Consider the following 13,990-nt stretch of genomic DNA (forward strand, 5'->3'; position numbering starts at 1 on the left):
TGTTATAGAGAGGCTGCAGTTATTGTAGCCTTGTAAGAACATGAGATGTTTTTTCTTTCTAAGATCCATCTGAAATGTTGTGCTAATCACATATTTTGTTGACAGACAAACAAGCAGACATAATGATACCATACAAAAAAATATATTTTTAATAACATTTACAAAAAAATGAATATCCAAGACCAAGTACTGGTGTGTGTTGGCTCATTTGTAAAGGTAATCATAAAGGCACTCGGTTGTCTTTGGCCCATTTCTTCATGATGCGGATGATGTACTCAACTTGTGGGTTGCCAGTGCTTCTCAACATTGGCAAAACCTCCTTCAGTGTCTCTCTGAAAACAAAAGCAGAATAAAAAAAGAAACATAGAAAACATGACCAGTCTCAATCAGTTAATGGTGGTGCAGAACTTGGGTGAGCTACAGCTGTCAATTTTAACGCAAATATCTAAAACCTCTAAATTATCAATATGATCCTACAATCTACTACATCTGACTGATAGCAAAAGAAATTAGCAAGTAAAAGGCCTTTAGTGTAGTTCTAAAAAAAAGTCCCTCCTTCAGGTTGTGGTGCACATGTGTTTGCTTTGCTGTGAATATTTTTACAGATTTTTATAAAGTAAAGTAAGAATAACTATTTATTTTAAGAAGAACATTTACTGGGCTGAAGAATTTAGATTTACTTGATTATTCATACATATGATTTTTCTATATAAAAAAAAATCTTAAAATGTGAGTATCCAATTTGATACATCAGGCTTTTGAGGAACGTTTATTTGTTCATCTCTTAATCATCATTGTATTGAATTGCATTATATTTTTATTTCCCATAATAAAAACAACGGAGCTTTGATTATAAAACAAAGCATTTAAATATTATCTTATTAAGACATATTATTGAGATATATAGTAATAACTGACACGTGTATGCATTTTATGTATTTCTCCTCAAGCATGAACTCTATATTCTCCTATATGATATGAGCAATAAAACCGTAACGTGTCAAATATGAAACTCAAGATTAACACATATTAAAACATTGTTATATATTTTATCTAAAGGTTCAATAAACAGTTCCATTTAAAAAAAAACCCTATTATTTCATATATCAGGCTTTACAGGGTTAAGTAAATAACTAATAAGAGAGTTTAGTTTAATAATGTGAACCTAATAATAATGGCTTTAACTCATTGCTCAGGTATGGCATCGGTTCATACCTGGACTCTCGGCCTGCCAGTATGAGCTGGAAGATCCCAACACATGCTCCACGCTTCCCTTCCCAGTACTCAGGGTTTTGATCCAGTCTCTCTAAAGCATCAAACGCTTTAGCTGCATAGTAGAACTGCCCCATCTGAAAAGAGGTCATAGAAGAAATATAAATAATCTAATGAAACTTCAGAAGAAAGTCCTTTTGGGGACACAACAAGCCGAATCAGGGATGTAGAAAAAACAGCATAAACTTCTGAAGGTGTCTGAACGACAGCGGGCTAAACAAATGGTTATCCTCTATGGTGGTTATAGTAATATGTTAGTGACACAATGAAGCGGATATATTAATGAGAATGTGTTTCCAGTCACAGATTCATACTATGGCACCTTGTAGCAGTCGTTTGCGATGAGCTGCAGGAGGCTGAAAGGGTCAGATGAGGTTTCCAGCCTCAGATAAAGCTCCCAGGCCTGTCGAGCTTTCTGATTCATGATGTCTACAACAGAGGGGGAGGATGACATCAGAGAGTGAGTGGTCTGATGTGTCTACAGAAATGATTCATCAAAAAGAGTTGCTTTTCCAAAGACTATCTGAGCCATTCATCTTCTTTACAAGCAAAGCAGAACATTTACTAAAGCAGAATAGAAAATCAGCTGGCCACAGATCAAAACTTTTGAACACATAGAAGAACCTACAGCAGCGTGCCAACCAGCTGAGGTAAACGTAATCATTCTTGATCTTCTCAGTCTGGATGAGCAGGAACACCTGTTCACATTAAATTCAGATTCAGTCAGAGTTGCACTTGGTTCCTAAATCATGTTAACTGAACCCCATGGTATTCTGTACCTCTTCAGCCTCCCTGTAGTTTCCCAGGGCAGCCTTGGCCTGGGCGTAGTTAAAGCTGAATGTGTCGTCGTTGTAGAAGTAACTCTGCCGGGAAACCAGATGACTATTTGAGGATGATGTGTTTATGTTTCTGCTCTCAATTCAAACACCCTGATATGTGAATTACCTTGACTGAGTTGAGATATATTAGCACATCTTCAAACTGTTTCAGCAGGAAGAAACAAGAGGCCATACACTGCCTGCCCGGTATTGTGTCTTATTAAAAAAAAGACAACAGAAAATACATAATTAAATGCATTTTACATGTCCAGGGCAGAATAAACAGCATCCATTAATCTACAAAATGTACATTTTAATTGTGTTCGATATAGCAAAAACTCAACTATCTATCTATCTATCTATCTATCTATCTATCTATCTATCTATCTATCTATCTATCTATCTATCTATCTATCTATCTATCTATCTATCTATCTATCTATCTATCTATCTATCTATCTATCTATCTATCTATCCATCCATCTTAACATGAGGATATAGGGGAAAACTCACTCTAGAATTAAAGTTTAAATACAATGAATCTCTCTATACTTGACACACTCACACTGTTGTTTTATTGGAATCCATTCAATATGACAATTCAATAATAATAATAATAATTTATTATTGTTGTTGTTAAAATATATATATAAAATTTGGGAAGATGGTTGATGTGCGTTGGGCTGCTCGTGTGTAAATAAACAGTGCCGATCTACAGGAATCAAGCAAATGATCTATTTTGGCTATTTTTAAAAAATGGTTTTCAGATAGTTTCAAAACAGTGGTTTAATGATAATATATATACACACACTGAACAAAATTATAAACGCTTTTGTTTTTGCCCCCATTTTTCATGAGCTGAACTCAAAGATCTAAGACATTTTCTATGTACATAAAAGGCCAATTTATTTCAGATATTGTTCACAAATCTGTCTAAATCTGTGTTAGTGAGTACTTAAACAGCATGATTATTGCACAGGTGTGCCTTAGGCTGGCCACAATAAAAGGCCAGTCTAAAATGTTTTATCACACAGCACAATGCCACAGATGTTGCAAGTTTTGAGGGAGCGTGCAATTGGCATGCTGACTGCAGGAATGTCCACCAGAGCTGTTGCCCGTGAAGTGAATGTTCATTTCTCTACCATAAGCCGTCTCCAAAGACGTTTCAGAGAATTTGGCAGTACATCCAACCGGCCTCACAACTGCAGACCACGTGTAACCACACTAGCCCAGGACCTCCACATCCAGCATCTTCACCTCCAAGATCGTCTGAGACCAGCCACCCAGACAGCTGCTGCAACAATCGGTTTGCATAACCGAAGGATTTCTGCACAAACTGTCAGAAACCGTCTCAGGGAAGCTTATCTGCATGCTCGCCGTCCTCATCGGGGTCTCGACCTAACTGCAGTTCGTCGTCGTAACCGACTTGAGTGGTCAAATGCTCACATTCGATGGCGTCTGGCATTTTGAAGAGGTGTTCTCTTCACGGATGAATCCCGGTTTTCACTGTACAGGGCAGATGGCAGACACCATGTATTGCATCGTGTGGGTGAGAGGTTTGCTGATGTCAACGTTGTGGATCGAGCGGCCCAAGGTGGTGGTGGGGTTATGGTATGGGCAGGCGTATGTTATGGATAACGAACACAGGTGCATTTTATTGATGGCATTTTGAATGCACAGAGATACCGTGACGAGATCCTGAGGCCCATTGTTGTGCCATTCATCCATGACCATCACCTCATGTTGCAGCATGATAATGCACGGCCCCATGTTGCAAGGATCTGTACACAATCCCAGTTCTTGAAAACATCCCAGTTCTTGCATGGCCAGCATACTCACCGGACATGTCACCCATTGAGCATGTTTAGGATGCTCTGGATCGGCGTATAGACAGCGTGTTTCAGATCCTGTCAATATCCAGCAACTTCGCACAGCCATTGAAGAGGAGTGGACCAACATTCCACAGCCCACAATCAACAACCTGATCAACTCGATGCAAAGGAGATGTGTTGCACTGCGTGAGGCAAATGAGATAACAATATAATATTGTTACACCAGATACTGACTGGTTTTCGGACCCCCCCAATACAGTAAAACTGCACATTTTAGACTGGCCTTTTATTGTGGCCAGCCTAAGGCATACCTGTGCAATAATCATGCTGTCTAATCAGCATCTTGATATGCCACACCTGTGAGGTGGACGGATTATCTCGGCAAAGGAGAAGTGCTCACTAACACAGATTTAGACAGATTTGTGAACAATATCTGAGAGAAATAGGCCTTTTGTGTACATAGAAAAAGTCTTAGATCTTTGAGTTCAGCTCATGAAAAAAATGGGGACAAAAACAAAAGTGTTGCGTTTATAATTTTGTTCAGTGTATAATAATATATCATGATTTTGACCATGTTAGTCACAAATTACATTTAGAACTAAAATAGAAAGGACGTCTAATTGAAAGCCACCTTTTCAGTGTAGGTTCAGGCATAGTTTGTGCCAAGAAAACAAACTCTGTCACTGACTCTCTTCCATACAGCACAGGGGCCCGGCTGCTGAACCAGCGCTAATACTGTTATTGTTAGCCTAAACAATGATGTTACCGCATTCACTGGCTGAGCCTCCAACCAGCTGGAAAAACTGCTGGGCAATTTTTAAATGGTCCCTCTGTAAAAATACACAAACATATAACGAGATTAGAGAACAGAGATTTGGGAAACATGCACAAAGGCTTTGCTGAGAAATGGAGTTTGAGAGGAAATACTGTTAACTGATATAAATAAACCTCACGAACCGATCCAATTTCTTGTCCCAAAGCAGCATTCACCACCCCCTTTAGAATATATTCCTGTAAATCACACCAGAGAACAAAAAGTTATCACTAGACCCACAATGTATTTTAAAGGTCATTAAACCCTAAAATACATTTTAAAGGGTTAGTTCACCAAAAAATGTGAATTCTGTCATCATTTACTCACCCTCATGTCGTTCCAAAGCCGTAAGACTTCGTTCATCTTCGGAACACAAATGAAGATATTTTTAATGAAATCTGAGAGCTTTCTGTCCTTCCATTGACAGCTACACAATTACCACTTTGACGCTTCAAAAAGTTCATAAAGAGATCGTAAAACTAATCCATGTGAATTAAGTGGTTTAGTCCAAATTTTCTGAAGAGACACGATCACTTTATTTGATGAACATATTGAATGTAAGCTTTTATTCACATATAAACATTGATCAACTCACACATCAGATGTGGTAAACGGAAGCTCAAGCATGTTCGCTTCACGTGCGAGAACCAATGAGGTTCATTCTCATGTAACGTGGCGCAATTGAGCTTCAGCAAGAGGTTTGTTCTCACGTGTCACGCAGGTTTGGTTGAGCTTCTGTTTATGTTCGTCGATCAATGTTTATATGTGAATAAAAGCCTCATTTCGATCTGTTCATCATATAAAGCGATCGAGTCTCTTTAGAAAATTCTGACTTAACTGCTCAATTCATATGGATTCGTTTTACAATCTCTTTACGAAGATAAACGAAAGTCTTACAGGCTTGGAATGACATGAAGGTTATTAATTAATGACACAATTTTCATTTTTGGTCGAACAATCCCTTTAACCTATGTATAGGTTGCACATCAATGACAACAACAATAGCACTTATACGCCTGATTTCACAATTTATATTTAATATTAAGGGGAACGGTTTCTTCGTTTTTCGGAACCATTTCTTTCTTCCAGTTTAAAAAGCGTAGTTGCACCAAATGTGAGGTATACGTTTATTTGGAGTGGTGATTGGCTGCCGTGGATGGAGAGTACGTGTCAACATCATCAGTTTCTGAGCTTTTCTCTGCATTATTCATGATAATGAACTATTTTAATCCAATCACTGCGCTGTATTATGTATGAGAGAAACAAGCATTAGTGTGACCTAAATACCTGGGGTGTGGTGGGCTCAAGGTCTTTGATGAGTTTGTAGGCCTCCTGAATGTCATCTAAAAGTCAGATGACAAAGTTAATAACTAACCCGATTAGCCAGTCTTGCTGTATCTGCTAAAGACAAAAGGCCACACCTGATCAACATACCTTGTCTGAGATAATAGATGACCAGGTTGAGTCTGGCCTCTGATATGACGTCAATCAGAGGAGGCAAAACCTGCAAGGCCCCCTCACCCCCGCGAAACACCACCAGATTGTGCTGGATGAGCTCTTTAGCAAACTGAAACGAGCTGGAGGAGATATCTATAAGGTTCTTCAACTCAGTCTTAAAGAGTCAAGAAGAAGAAAAACGCAAATTAGAGATTTTAAAACCAACATGCATTTAACTTTCTTAATAAATGTTATTGTAAACAAATGATCAGTTCATGTTTCCTCTAAAAGACCTAAAACCAGTATAACATTGTTTTCGCATAACATTACTACAGTTCATATCACATTTCTTAATCCAATCAAACCACAAATGGATCAAATAAATTGCTAAAATTTTTGAAAGTTTGAAAGTCAGTAAGATTTTTTTTTATATATATATATCCAGCAAGGATGCATTAAATTGATCAAAAGTTTGTTTTATTTTTTAAATAAATTATGCTCTTTTGAACCTTCTATTCAACAAAGAATCTTGAAAAAAAAGTATTGTTTTTGACATTTGAAATGTTTTTTTTGAGCAGCAAATCAGCATATCAGAATGATTTCTGAAGGATCATGTGACACTGAAGACTGGAGTAATGATGCTGAAAATTCAGCTTTACAAACACTAGAATAAATTACATTTAAAGGAGCTGTATGTAAGATTGTGGCCAAAACTGGTACTGCAATCACTTTCAAATTACTGTAGAGCGGTGTATCCTTTCCCCCTCCTCCCTGACTCAAGGTTGCCAGATAGGCAAGGCAAGGCAAGGCAAGTTTATTTATATAGCACATTTCATACACAATGGCAATTCAAAGTGCTTTACATAGAAGAATTTAAAATAATCAAAACAAATAAGAATAATTAAAACAGTTTAGAATAAAAAATAAAATAAAGTAGTACTGGTCCACCCCTATCTGAGATGGAAGAGATTGAGCCGGTTTACGGTGCCACTGGACCTCTAGCCCAGGGATGTACTCTGCTGGGGTGGTGCTACACCAGTAATGCCCAGCGGGGCCCACAGAGCACGCTTCGTGTGCGCTGTCTGCTGCCGTTACCCTTAACGACGCTCTCAGCGACTTCTTATACAGCAGTATAACTTACTCCTTCACTCGCCTCATCGGAGTGAAGACTCTCCCGCTCTCCTTCAAAATCTCTTCCAGAGATTATAAAAATAAATAAATTAGAAATTAGAAAACAAACAAAGACAAAACCAGTACAGTAAAAACAGTCGGACGAACAGTGGCACAGTGCTCATTCAGTAAATGCATAGCTAAACAGATGTGTTTTGAGTCTGGATTTGAAAGTGACTACTGTAGGAGCACATCTGATCTCCTCTGGAAGCTGGTTCCAGCTGCGGCTGGCATAATAGCTAAAAGCAGACTCTCCATGCTTAGAGCGAACCCTTGGTATTTCTAGCTGATGTGATCCTAATGATCTGAGTGATCTGTTAGGTTTATATTCAGTGAGCATATCTGCAATATATTGAGGTCCTAGCCCATTGAATGATTTATATACCAGTAATAATACTTTAAAATCAATCCTAAATGTAACTGGGAGCCAGTGTAAAGACCTGAGGACTGGTGTGATATGTTCATATTTTCTGGTTCTGCTCAGAATCCTGGCAGCAGCGTTCTGTATGAGCTGCAACTGTCTTATGGTCTTTTTAGGAAGGCCAGTGAGGAGTCCATTACAATAATCCACCCTGCTGGTGATAAAAGCATGCACAAGTTTCTCTAAGTCTTGATTGGAAACAAAGCATCTAATTCTTGCAATATTTTTCAGATGATAGTATGCTGATTTAGTTATTGCTTTGACATGACTACTGAAACTAAGGTCTGACTCTAGAGTCACACCAAGATTCCTGACTTGATTTTTAGTTGTTAGACCCCTAGAGTCAAGGTATGCATTCACCTTGAGAACTTCATCTTTGTTTCCAAACGCAATGACTTCAGTTTTGTCTTTGTTTAACTGAAGAAAGTTTTGGCACATCCAACCGTTGACTTCATCAATGCATTGGCACAGGGAGTCAATGGGGCTGTAGTCGTTAGGTGATAGGGCTAAGTAGAGCTGTGTGTCGTCTGCATAGCTCTGGTAAGCAATTTTGTTCTTTCTCATTATTTGGCTCATTGGGAGCATATACAGGTTGAACAGGAGTGGTGCAAGAATTGAGCCTTGAGGGACTCCGCAAGTCATGGATGTCCACTCAGACTTATGGTCTCCTATACTCACATAATAACCTCTCCCATCTAAGTATGACCTGAACCATTTTAGGACTATCCCAGAAAGCCCCACCCAGTTTTCCAGCCTGTCAAGAAGTATGTCGTGATCGACAGTGTCAAATGCAGCACTGAGGTCGAGTAGTACCAGCACTGATAATTTGCCTGTATCAGTATTTAAGCGAATATCGTTTATTATCTTTATGAGCGCTGTCTCTGTGCTGTGATGCGATCGGAAACCAGATTGAAAATTGTCAAAGTATCCATTTGAGCTTAAGAATTTGTTCAGCTGATTGAAGACAACTTTTTCAATGATCTTGCCTATGAAAGGAAGATTTGAGATCGGTCTATAGTTCCTCAAGATGGTCTTATCCAGATTGCTCTTTTTCAGGAGGGGCTTGACAACTGCAGTTTTCAGGGAGTTTGGAAAACTACCAGAGAGAAGTGAGGCATTTACCACTTCTAGGAGATCTGCTTCTAAACTGTTTAACACACTTTTGAAAAAGATAGGCTGCAGGATCCCGCAGGAACGTGACGAGCTGCAGCTGTGGTAACTAGAGCAGAGCTGGCAACCCGGATGCTGCAACACTATTGACTTCGTGATTGGTAGATCGGTGGAGGGTGGAGCATCAGACCAAAACACAACATGACAACATCAACATCAGTTGAGGGCTGCAACTGCACTTTTTAAATGACAATATGCTGGCCGGACAACTGTTGTCAGTGATATAAGTATTTGAAATGTACATGATTTCTTAATGTCTAGTGACATATCAGGGCCATTTTATGATTAATTGAAATAAATTTCTTACATACAGCTCCTTTAAGAATATATTCAATATACAGAAAACAGTCATTTTAAATTGTAATAATAATTTACAATATTACTGTGTTTACTGTATTTTTTATCAAATAAATACAGCCTTGATGAGTATAAGAACCCTCTTTTAAAAATCGTACTGACCCCATACCTTAGAACGGTACTGTATTTCACATTACCGAATGAAAATGCATCGTAAATTAATGCTGTCTTGAAGTTCATAATCATCAAAGTAACTTTGGCCTTGACTACAAAACCTCAGGCCCTAACGTTATAAAATAATTTGTGTATTTGTATACACATTAGTGTAGCTGACCTCAGCAGCTTTGCCATTGTAGAGTCTGAAGTGGTTGCAGGCTTTGAGGTTGAGGGCGATAGTAGAGTCAGGAATACTCTGCAGATACACGGCCAACACCTCCTGAGACACGTCATAATAATCCAGCTTATAGTAACACAGAGCCACATACACATTCAGGGCAAGAAAGTCTCTGTAGAATTTGAGAGAGACGAATCATGAGTCAATGTTGTGCTTTACAAAGAATGCGTTGACTTTCAATGTAATAAAGATAAATGTTAACGCTTCTTTATATGATTATGTTTTTGCATAAATGCATTTTATTGTTTCTCAGAGATGCTTGATCATATGTTGATGTGATGATGACGATGTGTTGTGAAGCACCTGTTCTGCAGTAAGATGCGTTTGTAGATGTCAATGGCCTCCTGGTAATGAGAGCGCATGTAGTGAATGGAAGCCAAGCTCAGTTGATCCTCTGTCACGTCCTCCAGGTTCTGATGGAAACCCATCAGCTTCTTTTCATCATTGAACTTCAGAGAGCCGGACAAAGCAGATAATGCCATTATCTTCAATGCGCTACCATGAAAATGTCATGTAGGGGATGAAATATTATGGAAAAACTGACCTTATGAGCTAAATGAAAGAGTAGGCGATTCTGAAGCTGAGATTTTGGCCCTGAAAAAGACAGCATGCTATAACGTTTGGATGATGAGCTACAAATATATATATATATATTTCTAATAAATGCAGTTCTTTCTATTCACAGAAGAATCCTGAAAATGAAAACATACCATGGTTTCCACAAAATTGATCATTATAATTAATGTTTCTTGAGCAGCAAATCAGCATATCAGAATGATTTCTGAAGGATCATGTGACACTGAAGACTGGAGTAATGATGCTGAAAATTCAGCTATACCATCATAAGAATAATATTTTAAAATAGATTAAAACAGAAAGCAGCGATTATAAATGATAATATTCCCCAATATTACGATATTTTTTTATCAAATAAATGCGCCCAGACTTCTTTCAAAAACTTTTTAAAGGGGTCATATAATGCCATTTTTGTACAAGCTAGTATGATTCTTTAGGGTCTAAATTAAAAGTTTGTAATATACTTTAATTAAAAATTCTCATTAGTATTGTAAGAAAACACTTATTTTACTTGGTCAAAAACAGCTCTGTTTTCAGCACGCCGTTTCAGTGCATATGACTTTAAATGATAATGAGCTTTGCTCACCCCGCCTCTCTGTTCTGTGTGTACACCGTTTGTAACACAATAACACAATAACCATAACGCGTTGTTCAGTATAAACGTGGGATTATGAATTATATTGAGAACATCATACATAGAAAACATGCCGTAATGTACCCTGAGTGTAAACCTTAGACGCATTCATTGTGAAGCGTGCAGCTAGCGATTTGCAAAGATTAATATAAATATTAATATAAAGTTTAATAAAACGTTACACTCACTTCAGTTGTTCTAGAGGTTCAGCAGGAACACGAATAGCTGGTACCGATCCTTTATTCAGGAGCAGCTTCTTAGCAAATCCAGCTTTATACTGACCCTCGTTTATAAAGCAGTCTGCTGAGAAATGATTCGCGCAAACATGAGAGCATTGACGTTGCTCGTGGGGAATATTCCCTTCGAAAACAAACTCAGCCACTGCGTCTTCAGCGGTTCGGATTTAGGAACATTAAAATGACTGCTGTGTTCGTTATTACACCCAAGAACAGAACACCACAATCGCTTAGACGCCATTCTGCTCATAGACAGTGCTCCAGCATATCAACAATGACCGCGCCGGTCCGCGCAGACTATGATTGACAGCTCTCACGAGCGAGGGCGGGTCTGTGTTGAAACGATGCTGTCAATCAACAATCGTGGGAGGGGCTTCCGAGCGTGTGACGTCACAAAATCGAACGGCTCAATTTGAGGCAGGGGAAAACATATAAGGAGATTAAAACAAAAACACTGGATGGATTTTTATCATTTTATTATGGTTGTGTACAGGCACTGCCAACACACATTTCAGTACAATCAACTTGTAAAAGTGCATGTACCATTATATGACCCCTTTAAAAAATTTATCAACCCCAACCTTTTGAAAGGTTGTGAAGACAAACCTTTTAGTGCTGCCTCCTCCGCCTCGGAATAAAGCCCCAGGAAAAAGAGCGCACAGCCCAGAAATACCCAAACATCCTCTGGACAATCCGGCCTCAAAGTGAGCGCCTTGTACTCCTGGATTGATAAATATGACAAGTAAGAATATTTCATGTTACATACAACTAATTTAAATCAGCCATAATGTCACTCTAAAGCCCCTTTCACACAGAGCGTTGATCCCAGACAATTGCCATAGATTTGCTAGAATGCCTTCTGTGTGAACGCAAAGACCTCCCGAGATTGATCCCGCTGGGATCAGTCTTGGTGTGAACAACGGCCGGACCGATGCCGTATGGGTGTGTCTTAGTGATGTCTTTGACTGGGGGTTTTAAATGCAGATCAATGTTCACGTTGCACATTAACAAAGAAGAAAGTTTGTGTTCGTCAAGGAACAAAGGAAGAACGAAAAAATGTCTGCAAACATGTCACATCCTGATGTCACGTGTCTTTACACACACACACAGATTCCAGAACCAAAAATCAAACAATCCTGGGAAAATCCCAGGACATATTATCAGTGTATTTTCCGGAATCTCTGTGTGAAAGGGGCTTAAGGTGATTCATCCCCCAACCAAGCATAAACAGACTGGAACCAACATCCTGCAGAATCTCTTTCTCTAACCTCCATTGCTCTCTGGTGGTCCCCCAAATGAAAGGCACAGAATCCGATCCAAAGGTCTGCATGCTCCACTGACTCTCCGCCATTACGCTGGAACTGATATTAAGGGAGAGTTTAAAATGTACGAAAGTTCATAAGATCATATAAATGTCATGGAGTTGTAATCTTAGGTCTCATGTGGTTGTTTTTGTACCTCTAATAGAGTCAGAGATCCCAGGTAGTCTCTTTGGTTTAGATAATCCTCAAGTTTTGGAATCTTTTTCGTTTTATTTTTATTTTTCTTCTCATTAGAACCGGTGGACGCCTCTCCACCCACTGCTGGTTTCATCCGTGATAAGAGCTTCAGAACAGAAACAAGAGTTTGGTGCTATTAGGATGTACAACGGTTCATCTAAATGATATTATTTCAATATAAGTACATAAACATAACTTACTCCAGTTTGTAATCATTCATGTACGTATCAATTTATCCACTCATTTAGAACAATAGCCTGAGCAAATCTACTAATTTTATCCGAAGCGAGATGTGCATATTTTGTGCAAGTTTAATCATTGGCTATTTTACAAAACATTTGCACAATCCTTTGCACATTAGTCATGCATTACAGCTTATCTTTGCACAAAGTGACTATTTTATAAGTAATTTATTGCATTTATTATAGATAGTACAAGCACTATTACTGTATACACTACAAATTCTAAATGCAGCCTGTGTGAGCATATTTCAAAAACATAACAACACTTTCCTCCCCCAATATTTTGAATTTGTAGTGTATACAGTTATTTAAATAACTGTTGTCTATTTTAATGTATTTTACAAAATAAGAATAACTTTGTACATGTAATTAAACTCTAGTCTTCAATGTCACACGATGCTTCAGAAATCATTCTAAATGTGCTGATTTGCTGCTAAAATAAAAATTTATTATTATTATCAATGTTGAAAACAGTTTTTCTGCTTAATTTTTTTGTGTAAACCGTGACACATTTTTTCAGGATTCTTTGATGAATAGAAAGTTTAAAATATTTGAAATAGAAATCTTTTGTAAAAGGAATTTAGTTTAGTTATAATAATTAAAACTGGCAATAAATACATCAATAAGATATAGTTCAAAAAGCAATAAGACAAAATAAGATTTTTAAAGTGACATTAAAGATGAGCACATTTTCTTGAATTCATATATATGACGGCTAACGTTACACTAAAAAACACAATTACGCTTGCTTGCTTAGTGCAATTTATTGTATGATTTTAATAACAAACCAAATCCAGCAGAGTTTGTTGGTTGATACTCACCATGGTGATTATGATTCACTGTCCCCAAAAACAGTCCTGAAACTAACCAGTCATTTTACAATCACTCTGACCACCATAAAGCCGATCAAATGAATCACACGCAATACAAACAGGGCTGATTTAACGTTAGATCCGTTAATCCAGGAACAGTATTTCTGTAGATGAGGTGAACTAGCCAGATAGCCTGCTAGCTAGCAAACTTGCTAAGCGAGTTAAAGCGACTATGTTTAGGTATGCACACAAGATGTTAAGTAGATCTTCGTTCGCCTTTGAACAACACACCCGATCCTCCTGAACTAAATAAAATAGTATATAATAACACAGAGCACCCCAGAGGTCGAGGAGTTGTGAGCATTT

General features: G+C 38.1%; 1 protein-coding gene across 1 annotated transcript; it reads right to left on the reverse strand.

Annotated features, from left to right (window-relative positions):
• Positions 1-126: 126 nt before the first annotated feature.
• ift56 (intraflagellar transport 56) lies at positions 127-13,716 on the reverse strand. Its single transcript, XM_056267001.1, has 17 exons — positions 13,634-13,716; positions 12,530-12,676; positions 12,340-12,432; positions 11,678-11,792; positions 10,170-10,219; positions 9,929-10,074; positions 9,566-9,737; positions 6,171-6,348; positions 6,024-6,079; positions 4,880-4,933; positions 4,689-4,752; positions 2,218-2,306; positions 2,052-2,135; positions 1,901-1,970; positions 1,595-1,701; positions 1,216-1,349; positions 127-332 (listed from the first exon to the last, which is right to left on the reverse strand). The coding sequence occupies exons 1-17, from the start codon at positions 13,634-13,636 to the stop codon at positions 221-223; spliced, it is 1,674 nt and encodes a 557-aa protein (XP_056122976.1). The 5' UTR covers positions 13,637-13,716; the 3' UTR covers positions 127-220.
• Between the last annotated feature and the right edge of the window lie 274 nt (positions 13,717-13,990).

Source organism: Rhinichthys klamathensis, unplaced genomic scaffold (genome assembly GCF_029890125.1).
Source record: "Rhinichthys klamathensis goyatoka isolate OS25496 unplaced genomic scaffold, OSU_Roscu_1.1 h1tg000254l_1, whole genome shotgun sequence".
In the NCBI taxonomy this organism is placed as follows: domain Eukaryota; kingdom Metazoa; phylum Chordata; class Actinopteri; order Cypriniformes; family Leuciscidae; genus Rhinichthys; species Rhinichthys klamathensis.

What these genes read in the sequence shown, in the direction of transcription:
- ift56 (XM_056267001.1), bottom strand. An exon ending in GATCTCTGACTCTATTAGAG is followed by an intron (nt 12,433 to 12,529) that starts GTACAAAAACAA and finishes CCTTAATATCAG; the next exon opens with TTCCAGCGTAATGGCGGAGA. An exon ending in ACAATGGCAAAGCTGCTGAG is followed by an intron (nt 6,349 to 9,565) that starts GTCAGCTACACT and finishes TGACTCTTTAAG; the next exon opens with ACTGAGTTGAAGAACCTTAT.